At 46.2% G+C, this 13,815-nt stretch overlaps 1 protein-coding gene and 1 pseudogene across 27 annotated transcripts in view; both read right to left on the reverse strand.

Annotated features, from left to right (window-relative positions):
- OBSCN (obscurin, cytoskeletal calmodulin and titin-interacting RhoGEF) overlaps positions 1 to 13,815 on the reverse strand; it is a 286,978-nt gene that overhangs the window by 7,576 nt on the left and 265,587 nt on the right. For all 26 annotated transcript variants that reach the window (XM_082192063.1, XM_082192069.1, XM_082192064.1 and 23 more), the window contains 3 exons: positions 13,310 to 13,549; positions 12,441 to 12,664; positions 1,353 to 1,428 (listed from right to left, as the gene is read on the reverse strand). In XM_082192063.1, the coding sequence (XP_082048189.1) occupies positions 1,353 to 1,428; positions 12,441 to 12,664; positions 13,310 to 13,549 (540 nt within the window). The remainder of the gene's footprint in view (positions 1 to 1,352; positions 1,429 to 12,440; positions 12,665 to 13,309; positions 13,550 to 13,815) is intronic.
- LOC309514953 (5-beta-cholestane-3-alpha,7-alpha-diol 12-alpha-hydroxylase pseudogene) lies at positions 6,876 to 9,476 on the reverse strand (annotated as a pseudogene). The gene has a single exon. The product of its transcript is annotated as a 5-beta-cholestane-3-alpha,7-alpha-diol 12-alpha-hydroxylase pseudogene (transcript).

Raw genomic sequence — 13,815 nt, forward strand, 5'->3', positions numbered from 1 at the left:
ATGTTGTATCATTTTAATGTTGTTAGCCGCTCTGAGCCCGGCTTTGGCTGGGGAGGGCGGGATATACGGTAAATAAAATTTTATTATTACTATTATTTTCCCCCTTTTTAAGGGAAACTCCCTTATTCTGAATAGGATTCCTCGCAAGAAAAGGGAAAAGTTGACAGCTATGCAGAGGTAGGAGAAGATGCGGGATTGGAGAGTGGAAAACAGGTGCAGGAGGAGGGGGAGATAGGTTAATCCAGTGTAGAGTCAATGGCTTCCACACCTCCTCTTCCTGCCCCCACCTCTCCTGCTCCACTGTCTCCCAGGACCAGAAGAGGACTGAAGCGTGCCACCCGCGTCCCTATTTGTAAGTGTGCTTTTGACAATAAAGAGTTAATTCCTCACTCTGGACATTCCATACCTGACAGCACCATGATAGGTATCAAAACGTTGCTTGTCTGCAAAACCAGTCTGGGGGCTTTGCCATGGGGATACTGCAGGCATACGCCCATGGGGATGCTTTCACCCACACATTCTGTAAATGGAGGGGTGAGGTTTGCACTGGCGGAGTGACGCAAACATCACTCTGCTAGCAGGAGTCGAAGGACGCTTCCACTCCATGCAAACTGGCCCAGCCCGGCTCCATTTGTATGAGTGATTTGGATTGCAGCCTTAGTAATAATACATGAGTCTGGGATCAGTTAAGAGGTCATCTGACTCAAGCAGACAGTAAAGGAGCAGTGGAAGCAGGAGGGGCAAATAGAGACAAATAACGTTTATGCATTTCTAAGCCATAAGAAGTCAAAAAGCAATTATCACACAGTGGCTATTATTGTGTGAAGCAACAGTATCCTATAGGGATGCGGGTGGCGCTGTGGGTTAAACCACAGAGCCTAGGACCTGCCGATCAGAAGGTTGGCAGTTCGAATCCCCGCGAGGGGGTGAGCTCCCGTTGCTCAGTCCCTGCTCCTGCCAACCTAGCAGTTTGAAAGCACGTCAAAGTGCAAGTAGATAAATAGGTACCACTCCGGCGGGAAGGTAAACGGTGTTGCCGTGCACTGCTCTGGTTCTCCAGAAGCAGGTTTGTCATGCTGGCCACATGACCCGGAAGCTGTATGCCGGCTCCCTTGGCCAATAAAGCAAGATGAGCACCACAACCCCAGAGTCGGTCACGACTGGACCTAATGGTCAGGGGTCCTTTACCTTTACCTATTATTGTGTGAAGTAACAGTATCCTGGTGAATTTCTGCTCCAAACCTCCTTTGCATGTTTTCTCCAGATCCACTGTGCTTTGGTGGATTTTTAAGTTAGTTATCCCTTTCCCAAACAGCCACGCACCCAAGAAAACAAAACTTGAAAAGACTTACATGATGAAAGCTGTTACTCCAACAGCCCAGATGTCTGTCTGTGGAACAGCTCCTTTATCTGCCAGGAGTTCTGAAGCTAAGAAGACACATTTGTATTAGGGAAGCTTCCTTAGAAATGCAAACGCTGGTACTTACCATGATAAGCTCCTCCTCTGTAGGAAGAGGATCCTGTGTGGGCTGCAAGGATTAAGGCTTTCTGGGAGATGATTTATAATGAAATGAAAAGGGTATTTAAATATACCTTTCTGAAGAAACCAGAGGCCTTTCTCCTGGGCATGGTCGGCCAAATGGTGCCGAAGAAGGACAGAACTTTCTTTATGTATGCTACAACAGCAGCAAGAATACTTATTGCAAAGTATTGGAAGACACAAGATCTACCCACTCTGGAAGAATGGCAGATGAAAGTGATGGACTATATGGAACTGGCGGAAATGACTGGCAGAATCCAAGACCAGGGAGAAGAGTTGGTGGAAGAAGATTGGAAGAAATTTAAAGACTACTTACAGAAATATTGTAAAATTAATGAATGTTAGAATGATGTCAGAATGAAGTTAAGTGGTTTTAGCAGCAATGTCATAAAGGTGTATGTAAAAATGGATGGTTAATAGGTGAGAATCTAAAGCTATAATATATTAAGTTAAAGGACTAAGACAAAAACAAAGAGGGAAAGGAATTGCTGAATTAACCAATTGAACTGGAATACAAAAAAGGGAGGTGAGAGGAGGTCAGGAAAGCAAGGAAACGAAATGTAAGATACGGAAGGATTAATTTGTTTTTAAGTGTTTTTCTATTTTTCCCCCTATACTTTGTACTTTGTATGTTTTTTCTCTTTTTTATATATATTTTTCCTTGTCTTTTTTACTTTTAACTATGTAATTTTTTTTTGCTTACGAAATTTTAATAAATATCATTTTTTTTTAAAAAAAGGATCCTGTGTGGGCTGTTGCCACCCACCTCTCCACTGGCAGGAAGTCAAACTTTTGAGAGGGTACACCTGGTGGACAGAGTGATCCCCTCGCTAGTTCAATTTGTGCATAAGCTAGTAAACCAATAGCCAAAAAATAAACAACTTATCAGAAAAAGGAAATAAAAGTGCACAACCTGTTAAGGGAAAAGAACTCAGTGTGATGGCCTGGGACTTGGGCTCGGACTCAGAGCCAAAGGAAACTCAGTCCGCACCAGACCCTTTGCCTCAGGCATCATCTGAACCAAGTCTGGGGCCTGATCCTGAAGAGCCCCAGTCTGCACAGGTTCCCCTGCAACAAGCACCACCTGGGCCGAGTCAGGGGCCTGAGCCTGCCCTGGCTCCAGATGCGGGGATGACCTCGTTGCCTCCAGCTGGGCCATCACTTCCAGCTGCTCCACTACCAGTTGGGTCAGGAGAGGCTGAGGCAGCCCCTGGGTCTAGTAACCCACCGACGTCTCCTGAGCTGCAGAGACTAAGGTCTGAGAGAAGGAGAGACCTGAGTACTCGCAGGAGGAGTGCTCATCTTTGGGCGAGACAGGGAGGTAAGTCGCTGGGGGATCAGGACTGGCTGCTACCCCGACCGAGATAAAAGGCTGATGGAGCCCTCCCCAGGTTGCGGGAGCAATGTTGCTGTTTGCCAGAACCTGCCTGTGATCATGTTTCCTGCCTTGGCCCTGTCGGACTGACTCCTCGCGGAACCCTTGGATTCAGGACCGGACCTGGACTGCATTGCTTGGGTTACCCACGGGCCCAGCACATCAGGGGTCCCACAGTGGGAACATAACATTCTAGGTCAGCCAGTCCCTGGGCCTCAGTCCCAAAAAGCTGTAATGACCCATGTAATGTAGCACAGGTGAAGAAGAGAAGAAAGTATGGGCTGAAGAGTAAGAGAAGAGGAAAGGGAAACATTGGGGGGGGGGGAGACAGGAGATCCCTGACCATTGTTGGTGTGACTGCTTTATGCTCCCAGGGAAAGCTCAGCTGTCTGCGTCTGATGGTCTCCCCTGCTTTGCCTGATGCCCTTCCTCCCTATAGAGAAGGAACTTATCACAGTAAGTTCCAACATTTGCGTCTCCTGTAGTGGAGGAAGGGAATCCTGTGTGGGATGTGTCTCTGTGGGCTCTTACCTAAGTGGTGTTCACTACCTGTCGAAGCACTCCGCTTCCAAAGGAGACCTTGGCTGAGGCGTGTCTAGCTTGCAATGCCTCTCAAAGCCAGAAGGTGAAGACCAGCTGCTTACCCTGCATATGCCACCCAGAGGGGATTGGGTCCCAAACAGTGCTTCTGCTGGAATAGACTCTGCTTCCCAAAGAGGCTTCCCCTCTCATAGCATCTGGTAATGCCAGCTTTTATACAGCATGCCAGTGGAGTGTCTGCAGGAAGCTAGGATGGTAGAGATTACCATCCTAATTCTCTTAGAATCATAGAATCATAGAGTTGGAAGAGAAAACAAGGGCCATCGAGTCCAACCCCCTGCCAAGCAGGAAACACCATCAGAGCACTCCTGACATATGGTTGTCAAGCCTCTGCTTAAAGACCTCCAAAGTAGGAGACTCCACCACACTCCTTGGCAGCAAATTCCACTGTCAAACAGCTCTTACTGTCAGGAAGTTCTTCCTAATGTTTAGGTGGAATCTTCTTTCTTGTAGTTTGGAGCCATTGCTCCGTGTCCGCTTCTCTGGAGCAGCAGAAAACAACCTTTCTCCCTCCTCTATGTGACATCCTTTTCTATATTTGAACGTGGCTATCATATCACCCGTTAACCTCCTCTTCTCCAGGCTAAACATGCCCAGCTCCCTTAGCCGTTCCTCATAAGGCATCGTTTCCAGGCCTTTGACCATTTTGTCAGTGTCCTTCTTGAATTGTGGTGCCCAGAACTGGACACAGTACTCCAGGTGAGGTCTGACCAGAGTAGAATACAGTGGCGCTATTACTTCCCTTGATCTAGATGCTATACTCCTATTGATGCAGCCCAGAATTGCATTGGCTTTTTTAGCTGCCGCGTCACACTGTTGGCTCTTAGGCCCTCCCCCTCTACAACAGGTATGGAGTTGTAACCAATCTGACTCTGGGTGGTGGACTAATCGCTGTGACACCAGGGTCCACCCTGGAGGGTAGGGGCAAAGGGTCTGCCACTGATAAGGCCATGAGTTTTGTGAACCAGCCCCTGCCCCCGGCAAGAAAAGAGTCACTACAATAATCTCATCTGGTGCAAATCTAACCCTGAGAAGTCTCAATTAGAGCAGTGGAAGGAAAGGTGTATAGAAGCCCTGGGTAGCCAGGCAGAGGTCAGAGAATCAATGCCCAGCACTTCCTGAGTCCTGAACCAGGAGAAGAGCTCCACCTTTTGGTCTTCTGAATTTGTGAACTGCTCTGTGTCCTGGGCAGCTGTCTACCAGCTCCATCTGGTACGCAGGCTGAGACCCTATCTGCCCATGGACTGCCTCACCAGAGTGGTGCATGCTCTGGTTATCTCCCGCTTGGACTATTGCAATGTGCTCTTTGTCGGGCAACTTTGAAGGTGACTACAACTAATCCAGAATGTGGCAGCTAGACTGGTGACTGGGAGCGGCCGCCGAGACCACATAACACCGGTCTTGAAAGACCTACATTGGCTCCCAGTACGTTTCCAAGCACAATTCAAAATGTTGGTGCTGACCTTTAAAGCCCTAAACGGCTTCGGCCCAGTATATCTGAAGGAGCGACTCCACCCCATCGTTCTACCCGGACACTGAGGTCCAGTGCCGAGAGCCTTCTGGCGGTTCCCTCACTGCAAGAAGCCAAGTTACAGGGAACCAGGCAGAGGGCCTTCTCGGTAGTGGCACCCACCCTGTGGTACACCCTCCCACCAGATGTCAAAGAGAACAACAACTACCAGACTTTTAGATGACATCTGAAGGCAGTCCTATTTAGAGAAGCTTTTAATGTTTGAGGCATTACTGTATTTTAATATTGTGTTGGAAGCTGCCCAGAGTGGCTGAGGAAACCCAGTCAGATGGGTGGGGTATAAATTATAGTGGTGGTAGTGGCGCCCGCCCTGTGGAACGCCCTCCCTTCAGATGTGAAGGAAATAAGCAGCTATCCTATCTTTAAAAGACATCTGAAGGCAGCCCTGTTTAGGGAAATTTTTAATATTTAATGCTGTATTGTTTTTAACACTCGATTGGGAGCCGCCCAGAGTGGCTGGGGAAACTCAGCCAGATGAGCAGGGTATAAATAATAAATGATGATGGTGATGATGATGAACAGGTCTACTCTTGGAAGACCACAGTGACCCACTATTTGCTGGAACACCTGTGGAAAAAAGCTCCACACTAGCTTGGGAGACCTGTTGGCGGCTGAACATGTCTTTTCAGATGTTGGAGGCGCCTGATACATGCTCTACTGATAGAGATTCTGGATACCGTTCTGCCCTAGACAGGTGATTTGTGGCCTTCTGCACAAGGACCTGCAACTTGGTTCCACCTTCTTTCCATGTATATGCTTTGGTAGCTGTGTTGTCTAGGGTCTCTCAGCCTGTTGGTGAGAGTCTGAGCTGATCAAGATGTTGTTCCTTAGATGGTCCACCACAGCTACCAGCAACTTCAAGAACGTCCTGGGACTGAGGACCAATCCAAGGTGAGGCATTTGTACTGGAGATTTCTGCCCTGGTATGCAAAATGCAGAAATCTGCAAAGAGATGGGTAAACTGGTATGTGGAGGTAGGCATTGATCAGGTCCAGGGAAGCAATGCAGTCCCCAGACATGAGGCCTTCTAGGATGCTCTTCAAGGTCTACATTCTGAATTTCTTTTTGCTCAGCTATCAATTGACCCTCTTGAGATCCAGGATGGCCCTCCATTTCCCCAACTTCTTTGGAACCATAACGAGAGTAGCGTAGCAGCCAGATTCCACCTTATGGTTCTGGCACAGGCTCTATTGCCCTGATATCCAGCAAATGTTGGATCTCCTGAAACATCAGGAGATGTTTCTGCAATTTCTTGGAGTGAGCAGAGGAAATGAAATGGTGGTGGTGGAGAGAGCTGCTCAAACTCTATCCTGTAATGCTCCTGGTCATGACTTCCCAGTAACTGAGGAAGTGCTTACAGCTTCTGCTACATCAGAAGCTGGTCTGAGTCAGGGCTGTTGCTGGGACTGTCTCCTGCCTCCCCTGTTGTTACTACCCTGAGGCTGCTTGAAGTAGGTGTTCTGCCTATGCTGGTTTCTTGTTTATATTGCACAAATTGCATTTTTAAAGAAATAAAACAACTTCTTTCTTAAAGGAAATGTGTTTTCTTTGAAAAATGTGAGTGCATCAAATATGTTGGTTGCAGAAATGCTTACTGTAAGTAAATGATTAATTGTTTTCATTCTTCTCTTACATGTGTTGCAATAATATTCAGGTTGGCTTCTCCTAGTATAGCATTAATCCATGCAGTTACAGTCGAAGTGAATTTTCCTTCAAAGGAAAAGTTAAGAAAGCAAGCTTTACAAACCCTTTGAGCAACTACTACAAAGAGTCAGCATCACCAAAACCAATAAACAAAAACCAGTCAGGACCCACAACACAACTGAGGATCAATTGATGAGTAAACTTTAATAAGAGCCAAAAAGTAAAGCAAAGTACTAACTCTCTTTCTCCCCAATCACCACCAATTATTTGGGCTTCTTATTTTCAAGGTACCACAAGACAAACAAATGGCAATATCCCTGGAGACATGAAAATGGATACTTGTTGATGGGCATTGATCAACCGTAACAAAACTGAAGATACCAAAATGTATTGAATAAACATCTTTCGCAAGAAAGCCAGGAGAATTGCAAATGATTATGAAATGTTCACAAACTGGACTAGACTGGACTGGACATGACATTCTTTTTACAGAATGTAGATTGCAACAGACCAGATATAGGCAAGGGTATGTGGGGGAAATGTGACCAACTGCAGGGCAGTGCACCCCGTCCCTGGGAGCAAGCATGAGTTTTATGCCTTAGAGAGACGACATTTATAACATGTAAGACAGGGAGAGAGTTTGTGGCAACTATCTTAGAGGAAAGAGAGGACCAATATTCCGATCTAATGCACATCAAATATTCCACAAAAGAGCCCTCAAAAGTTGAAAGGCCATCTGTCTCCACTTTATTTCTTAACTATGTTTAAAAAGGGGGTGAGATAATAGAATCATAGAATGGTAGAGTCAGAAGGGACCCTGAGGGTCATCTAGTCCAACCCCCAGCAACGCAGGAATCTCAACTAAAGCATTCATGACAGATGGATAGATAAAATGCACCATTGAGTGATACTTGCATCTACCAAACTTATTGGGCAAAGAGCACATTCTTCTACAAGTTCTGACCCACAAAGAGAAACATACGATTGATTTCTTTTTAAACTTAACTTAGCCTGAAGATTCACAGGCACGCGATACCAGGTTGCTTCCTCTGCCTCCTACCTTCAGTGGCGAAGTCGGTACCTGAACTGAACATCACGTGTGGGCTGCATCACACCAAACCCACAGCGGTTCTTGTTTACAGGAGGGATTTCCTCCTCCACGTTAACCAGCTGCATATCAAAGTGTGTCAGCATCAGGAAGGCAATGAGTTTTAGCTCATTGGTAGCAAAGAAACGCCCAGGGCACATGGCCCCAGCACCCCAAGGCATGGAGAAATATTTCACCTTTTCCCCATTCTTATAGAATTTCTTTTTTGTGCCGTCTAGGCTGAGGAACCGGTCATATTTGAAAACATGGGGATCTGGGTGGATTTCTGGATCCATATGTGCTGCTACAAAGGGGAAAAGGGCAACTCTGTCTCCTTTGCGCAGAAGATATTTTCTTCCATCGTTCATCTGGACTTCTAGATCCACCATCACAACCCTGATCACCAGTGGTGTTGTGGCCAGTCTCAAAGTCTCTTGCACAGCACTGTCCAAGATGGGGGTCTTGTCTAACATCTCTTTGGTGATATTAAGCACCGCACTCCCTGCCCTCACTTCCTGGCCAGATTCTCCCACCACTCTGTCTACCTCTTTCCTCACCTCATCCATCGCCTTGGGATTTTTCATCAGGTAGGCAAGAAGCCAGAAGGAAGCTGGTCCAGAATTAGCTTGAAGTGCCCAGAGCAACGTGAAAAAAAGCCGCCCCTGCATGTATTCAGGTATCCCAGCCCCATCCAGGTGTTTTTGCAGGTCAGTTATCCAGCCACTGACATGTTCCTTCTTATATACTTCCTTTACAGACGTGATGTTCCAGAAGTGTCTCTTCAGAGACTCTGCTTCCATTTTATCTCTGGGAGACAGCGTGGAAGATGCTAATCCAGGGAAAAAATTATCAAATTTGCAAAACTCTGCGAATAAATCTTCAGAGTCAGCTAGGTCAGTCCTCTCAGCATCTTCTTTGTTCTTTTCACCTTTGCTGGTTGTATTTCCAAACACAGCAAGATATCCGGCCTTAAAGATAATGTTGTAGCTGAAGTGGAACAACCCATCCTGCTTCCAGGACTTCTCCCCTCCTGCTGAACTCAGGCTATGGCGCATCACTCTATGCAAGCTGTCCATCATGGCCTGGGTCATCACCATGAGCCCATCGCCCCTGAGGTGCTTTGAGTTGACTGCCTCTAGTACCTTATGAGTCATTTCTGAATGCTGAAACCCAAACACTTGCTCCACAATTTGGGTTACATATAAAGTGAAATCCAGCTTGCTTCTTTCTTCTTTCACAATAGCTCCATAGGAGAGGGGGTCCATCACAAAGGTGAAATAGTATCCCCCAAGCAGTACCGTGAAGATATCCCCATGCTGCTTCTGCATCCTTTGCAAGAAGGCAACACCGTCCTTTTGGAAGTGCAATCCATGTCCAAGCCACGGAATGAGGCCTTTATCTAAAGGGGGCTCTTTGGCTCCCCTCTGGCGGAACGCCCCCACCAGATAGAGCCCCCCCAATATGCATGCCAGGACGGCGCATAGGACCATCACCCAGAAAGCCATCTCTCGGAGCACTGTGACCCAAAAGCACAAGCCAGCTCTTGCAGAAAAAGCAAGTGGTTATAAAAAGCTGCTCCACTTATCATGAATCTAGGTGGAGCCAGGAAGCAGAGCAAGCAAAGGTTAACCCTTGCTACGGTTAATTTATTTGCACTAAAGTAATATCCAGTGTACCTTATGCAAAGAAAACCATTAAGATAATTCCAGTTACAGATAGGTAGCCGTGTTGGTCTGCCATAGTCAAAATAAAAAAATTCCTTCCAGTAGCACCTTAAAGACCAACTAAGTTAGTTCTTGGTATGAGCTTTCGTGTGCATGGTGTATCTGAAGAAGTGTGCATGCACACGAAAGCTCATACCAAGAACTAACTTAGTTGGTCTTTAAGGTGCTACTGGAAGGAATTTTTTTATTTTCATTAAGATAATTAACAAACTGGGATTTGGAATGGATGGAAGTATGCCTTTTTAATCCCTATTGTAGTTAATTTATTTATTTTTAATAAAAAGCCCTATAAATTGGAAGTACTCAGCTTTAAAGTACCTATCTCATAGAATCATAGAATCATAGAGTTGGAAGAGACCACAAGGGCCATCGAGTCCAACCCCCTGGCAAGCAGGAAACACCATCAGAGCACTCCTGACATATGGTTGTCAAGCCTCTGCTTAAAGACCTCCAAAGTAGGAGACTCCACCACACTCCTTGGCAGCAAATTCCACTGTCGAACAGCTCTTACTGTCAGGAAGTTCTTCCTAATGTTTAGGTGGAATCTTCTTTCTTGTTGTTTGGATCCATTGCTCCGTGTCCGCTTCTCTGGAGCAGCAGAAAACAACCTTTCTCCCTCCTCTATGTGACATCCTTTTATATATTTGAACATGGCTATCATATCACCCCTTAACCTCCTCTTCTCCAGGCTAAACATGCCCAGCTCCCTTAGCCGTTCCTCATAAGGCATCGTTTCCAGGCCTTTGACCATTTTGGTTGCCCTCCTCTGGACACGTTCCAGTTTGTCAGTGTCCTTCTTGAATTGTGGTGCCCAGAACTGGACACAGTACTCCAGGTGTGGTCTGACCAGAGCAGAATACAGTGGCACTATTACTTCCCTTGATCTAGATGCTATACTCCTATTGATGCAGCCCAGAATTGCATTGGCTTTTTTAGCTGCCGCGTCACACTGTTGGCTCATGTCAAGTTTGTGGTCAACCAAGACTCCTAGATCCTTTTCACATGTACTGCTCTCAAGCCAGGTGTCCCCCATCTTGTATTTGTGCCTCTCATTTTTTTTGCCCAAGTGCAATACTTTACATTTCTCCCTGTTAAAATTCATCTTGTTTATTTTTGCCCAGTTCTCTAATCTGTCAAGGTCGTTTTGAAGTGTGATCCTGTCCTCTGGGGTGTTAGCCACCCCTCCCAGTTTGGTGTCATCTGCAAATTTGATCAGGATGCCCTTGAGTCCATCATCCAAGTCGTTGATAAAGATGTTGAATAAGACCGGGCCCAAGACAGAACCCTGTGGCACCCCACTAGTCACTCTTTTCCATGATGATGAGGAACCATTGATGAGCACCCTTTGGGTTCGGTCAGCCAGCCAGTTACAAATCCACTGAGTGGTAGCATAGTCAAGACCGCATTTTACCAGCTTCTTTACAAGAATATCATGGGGCACCTTGTCAAATGCCTTGCTGAAATCAAGGTAGGCTACATCCACTGCGTTCCCTTCATCTACCAGGCTTGTAATTCTGTCAAAAAACGAGATCAGGTTAGTCTGACATGACTTATTTTTCAGAAATCCATGCTGATCTCCTTCGTTCTTTTTAAGCAACATAAACACAGATTTATAATAATAGATCTAACTTATGAACAAAAGAAGGGAGGCAATAAAATGAGGAAGGGGAGGAGAGGGGGAATGTGGATGACCAAAGGGGGAGGGGGAAATCAAATATAGGACAAGAATTTCAGGGCAAAGGAGGAAAAGAAAGTGAGGGGTTAGTGATGCAGTTGTGGGAAGGGGAGGTAAAGTTACTTAATTCACACTACCTGAAGCAATATGCAAACCAAAACAAAAGCTGATGTATTGCACACGTTCCCTCCTCCAAAACTATAAACAGCCACTGTGCACTGTATAGAAACATATGGACTTTCCTTCTCCCTTCTCTCTGCTCTTCGTCCTGCTCCCAAGGAGTGGAGTTGCTGTCACTCACTGCAAGTGTCTCCTGCCTCTTAAGGGCAGCAGTTTTTTGTTGCTCTTGACTTTCTGGCTCCACAACCCTGGCTTTTGCCACAGAGAATGTGAGGACAGCGAATTCCATCTATGTTGTTGTTGTTTAGTCGTTTAGTCGTGTCCGACTCTTTGTGACCCCATGGACCAGAGCGCGCCAGGCACTCCTGTCTTCCACTGCCTCCCGCAGTTTGGTCAGACTCATGTTTGTAGCTTCGTGAACGCTGTCCAGCCATCTCATCCTCTGTCGTCCCCTTCTTCTTGTGCCCTCAATCTTTCCCAACATCAGGGTCTTTTCCAGGGAGTCTTCTCTTCTCATGAGGTGGCCAAAGTATTGGAGCCTCAGCTTCAGGATCTGTCCTTCCAGTGAGCACTCAGGGCTGATTTCCTTCAGAATGGATCGGTTTGATCTTCTTGCAGTCCATGGGACTCTCAAGAGTCTCCTCCAGCACCATAATTCAAAAGCATCAATTCTTCGGTGATCAGCCTTCTTTATGGTCCAGCTCTCGCTTCCATAATAATGACTAACTGGCTGAACTGGAGCTAGGGTCATTGAGCTAAGTGCAATACTTAGAGCTAAGGGTCATTGAGCGAAGTTAAACTATTTGCGATGTGGGGCTACAACTGACAACACAATAGTTTCAATAAGTGGCTCTGTAATCTTGCTCTGAGTTGGGGGAAGACCAAGCCAAGGTGGAACATGAACTCTGCAAGTGGAAAGACCCAGCTCAAAACCCTTGCTTTTCTAGTCAAAGAATCTTAGGTAGCAGGACTTTGAAGAAACCCCATCTGAAGCTTTAGAGTGCCACCGCCAAACAGAGTAGACTGGGTTACATGGCCCAACTGTCCAACTCAAGACACGACATTTTCATTTGTCCCCGTGATCACCAGGCCTTTCAGACCCTTGATCCAAGAAAAGGCACCTAACAAATCGCTGATTACTCACCCATAGTTTCTACATAGTCCGTGCACCCATCGAGGGTAATGATTCTGTCGGGTTCATAGAACTGTGCGTTGCCAAAGTCCAGGAGTTTGAGCAGGTTTGGTTCCGTGATGATCATGTTTTCAGACCTCAGATCCAAGTGCAGGATATTCTGAGCATGGAGGTATTCAACAGCACTAAGAATCTGCCACAGATAGTCTCTGACTTCCACCTCTGAATAGGATGACCTACAAAAGAGAACCTGGTTACACAACAACACGTTCTTCATTCTCCATAAGCCTATAATCAGTTGGTGCTAAGCAAGGAATGCACATAAATACTTACTGAAAGGAAACTCAAAGGGCATTTTTTCTAGATAGTGTTGGATGGGTGTTAGTGTGAGCATATCATTAAAGAAAAGGCAGAGATTATTTTAAAAACTACATTTCTCAGACCTTTCTTACTGTGTGTGTGTCTGTGTGTATAATGCATAAATATGCACATGTAGTGTAGACACACACACAAACAGAGAGAGAGAGATGTAGATAATCTCCCAGATTTCTGGGGATTTTCAGGTTTTGGTAACCAATCTTGTAAAAAACAACAACACTATACTTAAGTAATGCAAAATAAGGAAGTAGTTTTCCAGCCAAAGCCGGGGGTTATTGCAACAGGAGAGCCATCCACTTCTGTGACTACCACTTCCTCTTGTTTTAAAGGTGGGTCCTGCTTTGGAAAATGTTGAAGACTACTGGTCTTCTTCATCTGGCACCTTTACACTGGGTTGCCTACGGAACCTCTGAAAACTGTATTCTGAGGAGGAGGAGGAGAAAAGAGGCGTCCACAGCTTTTGTGGCTGATGCATATTTAGTTTGTTGGACAAGCAGGCTTACCTTCCAGCTAAAGCATTGAGAAGCTCAGGGCCAACACAAAGTTCTGTGATCAGAACCAGGTGCCGTGGGCTCACGTAGGCCCCCTGCAGCTGCCCGATGTTGGTGTGGTGAAGCTTCCTGAGGATCTGATACTCCTGGAGCACATCTTCCTTGTCTTCTTGTCTATAGGGAATGATCTTGGCAGCCAAAGCATTTCCACTGAGCTTTTCTCTGCACTGTTTGATGATGCTGAAGCGCCCTCTGTCCCGAGGTGGAGCAGCAAAGAAGGGGAAGAAACGGAACAGAAGTTTGAGCTGAATGTTATTCCTTAACCTGGTGAGACCCCACCCACCCACGTTCTGCCATGCTTTGAGAAGACTGTCCTACTGGATGGCACCGAACCATGCTTAGGAGTGGCTAAGGGGAAGAGCTGCTACTGCAGGACCACTAAAAAGGACTCACAATAGTCGACACAAACTGTTGCCTGCAAGTGAGACGTCAGCACAGTGAGCAACTGACCCAGCAGC

The sequence above is a fragment of the Podarcis vaucheri genome, assembly GCF_965113315.1.
Source record: "Podarcis vaucheri genome assembly, chromosome: 12".
In the NCBI taxonomy this organism is placed as follows: Eukaryota; Metazoa; Chordata; class Lepidosauria; order Squamata; family Lacertidae; genus Podarcis; species Podarcis vaucheri.